The sequence below is a fragment of the Octodon degus genome, unplaced genomic scaffold (assembly GCF_000260255.1).
Source record: "Octodon degus isolate 3935 unplaced genomic scaffold, OctDeg1.0 scaffold00006, whole genome shotgun sequence".
Taxonomy (NCBI): Eukaryota; Metazoa; Chordata; class Mammalia; order Rodentia; family Octodontidae; genus Octodon; species Octodon degus.
In genome coordinates, this window is record NW_004524582.1 from 22,096,648 (window position 1) to 22,102,039 (window position 5,392).

At 47.5% G+C, this 5,392-nt stretch overlaps 1 protein-coding gene across 1 annotated transcript in view; it reads right to left on the reverse strand.

Annotated features, from left to right (window-relative positions):
- Positions 1-4,343, reverse strand: part of Bst1 (bone marrow stromal cell antigen 1) — a 26,192-nt gene extending 21,849 nt beyond the window's left edge. Inside the window, exons 1-4 of the mRNA XM_004624662.2 lie at positions 4,148-4,343; positions 2,959-3,085; positions 1,299-1,434; positions 359-441 (exon numbers count right to left, since the gene is read on the reverse strand). Of these exons, the coding sequence (XP_004624719.2) occupies positions 359-441; positions 1,299-1,434; positions 2,959-3,085; positions 4,148-4,314 (513 nt within the window). The 5' untranslated portion in view covers positions 4,315-4,343. The remainder of the gene's footprint in view (positions 1-358; positions 442-1,298; positions 1,435-2,958; positions 3,086-4,147) is intronic.
- Positions 4,344-5,392: the final 1,049 nt, after the last annotated feature.

Here is a 5,392-nt window from a genome sequence, read left to right on the forward strand (position 1 = left end):
TGCCTGCTACTCCAGCTCTCAGGAGGCTGAGGCAGGAGGACTGCTAGTCTGAGTTCAATCTGAGCTATGTAACAAGTTCAAAGCCAGTCTGGACTACAGCATGAGACCCTGTCTCCCCTTCCTCCAAAAGAGTGTGTGTGTGTGTGTGTGTGTGTGTGTGTGTGTGTTATTTTCTTACATTCTCTCAAGTTATGGACCATAGTAAATGGATTAGGATGTTATAAAATGGAATGTGAGGCTCGGAGAAGCTAAGCAACGGCTCTGAAGCCCTGTGCTGTTTCACAGGCCACACACACACACACACGCGCGCGCGCACGCGCACGCACGCTCCCTGCCTGACCATCCACCACAGGCTTACCTGCATGGATGCCCTTTTCCAGTAGGAATCCACAGCGTTGTTTTCACAGTCTCCTGAGGTAGGGCAGGATTGGTAATCGAGTCCTATGAAGGAAGTTGACAAACACATTTCATTTGAAAGATTGCGCCAGTGAAAAATTAATTTTTAACATTAGGCAGCTCAACTTTGGCCTGCATTCTGCACAGTGTGCACAGATCCTTCACCCTCCCCCAGACTTCAGCCTCTGTGGTGGAAAAGGAGGACAGGAAGCAGGGCTGGGCCAGGCCAGAGCTCAGGCTCTGGGGCCACGCTGCCTCAGCTGCTGTGTCCCCACTACACACCCTGCTTTAACTTAATTTCCTCCTATGTCAAAATGGGGATGTTTTTCTAGTTAATATTTTCTTTTTATTGGCACAGACTTGCAGTGTATAATAATTACACAGAGTTGGTACACGCACCTCATACATCTTAATTTTCCCGCATTCCTTTCTCCTCCTCTCCTGTCTATCCCTCCTTCTCTTGGTGCCCTTCTATGAGATCCCCTTCTGCTATTATAAGAATAAATAAGATGGGGCTGGTGAGACGGCTCAATGGTCTAAAGCACCTACTTGGAACAAGCTTAGCAAAGCACAGGGACCGCGGTTCAATCCCCCAGCACCACATGCCCGCCAGCCCCGCCCCCTGGTGGGCTGAGCTGGCCACACACACACACACACACACACACAAATAAAAAAAATTAAAAAAAAAAAAAAGAATAAATAAGTTAACTTGCATAACGTGCTTAGACCGGTGCCTAAGAAATGGTAAGTGGTCTCTACCTGCTATCGTTAGTAATTACCATGTTGGATCTACTTCAGTCAGGGGAGCCAATGAGATAAATGCATATGAAAACATCCAGCACAAATGGCAAGCGTGTGATGACTGGCACTTTAGTGTTTCTTGCAATGTGCAAGAGCCTTACCAGAGGCATTTTCCTGTCGGCACCAATTCAAGAAATCTCCAACGCGACCGTACAGAACATCACACAGGGGCATAAAGCGACGAGCACTCTCCGCATAGCTAGTAACGAGGAGGTGATTATTTTCCCAAAACAGGGACTAAGGGGAAAAAATTAAAAAACAAGGTGAAATCACAACAGACCACTCAGGCACAGGACCAAGCCAGGCAGCCCATTTCTCATCCAACTCTGACCTCCTGCAGAATACAAAACTTTCCTTTTCTTTGTCTTTATTTATCCATTTGAAGGCCACTGCCATCTCTCCTCCCTTTGTTTCTGGGTTATCAGGTGAATGTTAATGAACTATTTTCCTAGCAGTACAAAATACTTTAGTTCATGTGGTAAAATCTTTGAATTAAAAATATGGATAAGCTCAGAGCTGTTGTTCACCTATCTAATTCCAGCTACTCTGGAGGCTGAGGCAGAGGGATGGGAAGTTCAAGGCCAAGAAAAGGAAATCAAGAGAATTGGGTAAAATCTTGGAGTCCTGGCTCTGTTGTATACTACATGTGTGTTCTTGACCAAGACACATTAATTCCCCGGGTCTCCGTTTCCATGTTTAGAAAATGCAGAGCCAAGTGCTTTTTCCTCACCCACAGCTATAATTAGGATGCCACCAAGTGCAGAGAGCACTTCCTGGAGTGGAAAGTCCCTCAAAAACATCACTCTTACAGGCCACCAGGTGATAACAATATGCCCTGCTCGCTGGTTCTTCTGATGCTCTCCGGGTCACTAGTCTGTGCCTCAGCTGCAAGGTTTTCAAGATGAAGATGTCACTGCTGTATCCTTAAAGCCTAGCACAATCCCTGGCACACGAAAATAGCCACTAAGTATGGATGGAGCTCATCAGTAAGCCCATAAAATTTATAAGAGAGAAAAATTACGCTTCCACTTGTTCCCAAGACGGAGGCATCAAGGTTCAAAGTATAACGGGTACCTTGACATCGTGTTTATAATCTATTTTACTTAACACTTCATGGTTCCATCTATTTGCCTTTATAACCAACACAGGATGCAAAAAATCAGACTAAGAATGATTGTGCTAGAGAAATAAAAATGGTATCTGTCTTTAAAGCCAAGGTACTAATTCTAAACAAGCATTTTACATAGATTTTCTCATTGATTTTTATTTTATTAAAACTTAGAGTTCAGACAGAATATAAACATGGTTTTCTTAAAGAAATTAGTACTGAATAATACAAGACCCATTCACAGGAGAGATGTCTATTGGAAGAACAATGACATTGAGGGTTTTCTGGATTACTCAAGGTCAGGCCCTAGGGCCAGTTAGGGTAGAGGTAATTCAGGACAGGGGTAATGCAGAGGCGCAGTGTGGAAGCTCTGGCCACAGCTGAAGTCTTTGTGGAGACTCCTGTATTCACTGGCTGACTCAGGAAAGTACCTTTGGTCCACACAGGGGCAGCAGACCCAGGGCCCTGTTGGAGCCAGAGCTGCTTCGCACCAGCAAGAACCGAGCACCAGCACGCTACTGTAAGCCCAGAGTACTGCCTGGTGTTTCCCGGATCTGCTGGCTGCTGGGGGCAGCTGACCTCACTCCTGGCTGTGAGCCCTCCTCCAGCATAGAGAAGGAGGGCAGTGAGTTATCCAAGGCAGGTGTCATTACCTTGTCACTGGGGATGGAGTGCCTAGACAGGTTAATGAAAAGATCATAGTCCGATGGAAGCACAGAGCAGGGATGTTTGTCCAGCACTGCTTTAAAGGCTTCCCAGATGGCTGTGCAGTTCTTCTCTCTGCAAAAGCACAAGTCAAAACTGAAACAAAGGCATCACCACATGCTGTGAACTATTTCCATGTCTTTAAAAGTTTCACTTTTCTGTCATGTGCTGACTGCAGGACTACTAACAACAAACGACAGCACATGGTTCAAGCAATGGACTTAGAAATCTGATTTTGGGGCTGTCTCTCAGAAGGCGCTACACAGATTTCTTGGAGCCAGGAATAGTTTTGCCCCAAGGTCACGGTGGAAAAGGCTGCAAACTAGAAGGTGGCAATTTTACTAAACCACGCTTCTTCTAAGCACCTTTTGTTCCCCCTTTTCATTGCTGGGGATCAAATCCAGGGCCCCTGCGCAGCCCCACATCCTCAGCCCTTGTTCTTTAAGTGGGGCCAGGCTTACTACCCAGGTCCATCTGGGCTCCAGGCCAGGCCAGGCCAGGACAAAAGGGAACAAAATCAAAAGCAAATGCCCGCTGCTGGGAAAGGCTTCACCCTGATGAATCAGAAAGCAAGCCCCGTGCTGCCAGCGGCTCTTCCTAAGGTCCCCGTTAGCAGGTCACATTTCCGACATTGTTGGTCCCGTTCTCTTTCTATGCTGGGTGGGGTAATATTGATTTTCCTTATTCTAGTCTCTTTTTTATTTACCTGAAATGAGTCACAATAAAAACATAAAAAAGAGATTATGAAAACAAAACGAGAAAGGGTTGTGAAGAAGAAAGAAAAATCTGTGCTGGCTGGAAAGAGGACCGCTAAAGTTAGGTTCGGAGGTTGGGGTCTGAAATTCCTGACGCAGCTGGACTCGAATTCTGGGTGCAGACCGAGTGCTGGGGTCTGAGGGCCAGCTAAGCCACTGCTTGGTAGTGGGTGTCATCCGTCCAGCTCTGGCTCCTAGCCTGACACTTTACACACACCCTAGACTGACACCTAACACACACGCACGCACACACACACACACACACACACACACACCGCACACCCACCCCGCACACCCACGCTTCAGGATCTGCTGCTGCTCACCTACTAACCCACTCCTCCCTTTAGACCCGGCTTCCCTCCCCAGCTCTGCCGCTGCTCACCCGGACTGCGGGCGCAGCAGCGTGATGTACTCGGCGCAGCGGCCCAGGAAGATGCTCCGCAGCTGTGGACTGGTGCCCTCCCCGCTCCACCGAACGCCCGCCGTCAGTCCCCGGCACAGCAGCGCTAGCAGCGCCAGCCGGGCAGCCTCGCATCCCCACGGCGCCATGGAGCGGACTCAGACTCCGAAGCCCGCACCTGCGGACTCCGCCCTCGTCCGCCCTCGTCCTCCCTCGCGGCGCAGGCGGATCCCGGCGCTGCCCCGCCGCGGACTCTGCCCCAGGCCAGTGCGCTGGCTTCTGCCCTCCACCGCAAGTGAGGACCGACAGCTGGGAACATCACCCGGGCAGGACTGTCGCTTTGCATGGAATCCTCCAGGAGGATGCCCAAAAGAAGACTCGAAATGGGTGGTAGGTGAGAGAATTTTAGGCCTCCCAAGAAAGATTTTTTTTTCTGGCTCCAAATTATAACTGTTCTCAAGGGCCAGCCCTGATTGGGTTTTCTTTTCAGTAAATAGTAGTAACAAAAGCTAATACTTTTTTTTTAATTTAGAGAATACTTTTTTACATTTCTGTAATCAAACCCACATAGATAATACCTTACATATTTAATAGTTTTAGCCCTGTGCAAATGGGAAAAATTAAATTTACATTTCTAGATCAATATAGCTATTAATTTCAGTACAACGCTGACTCAACATGGTAAACTGGAATAACTTTTTCCAAAATTGAGAGCACAGTTAAAGTTTCCAAAAATACAATATATAGCACTTCTTGAGTTGTTACTGTTAGAAGCACCTAAGATAAAAATATTACAGGCAATCAGATAGGGCTAGGCCCTGGAAGGAGCTGGAAGAAGATACAACTTTGGGGGGCACTGGCATTTCTGCTGTGGCCAGATCTCAAGACAAAAGATAAAATAAATGCTGGAATACTTCTTAAGGATGAAGATATCAGGGACTGATAGTCTATTTATTTATTTATTTATTTATTTATTTATTGTGTGTGGCCAGCTCAGCCCACCAGGGGGCGGGGCTGGCTGGCATGTGGTGCTGGGGGATTGAACTGCGGTCCCTGTGCTTTGCTGAGCTTAGCTTGTTCTAAGTAGGTGCTTTAGACCACTGAGCCATCTCACCAGCCCCAGGGACTAATAGTCTAAGTAGGTGTCAGATCACCTTGAGCAAGCCAGGAAGGGTTGCCAACTCAACTCCTGTAGGAAAAGCGCTTGCTAGGTGACTTGCTTCCCGA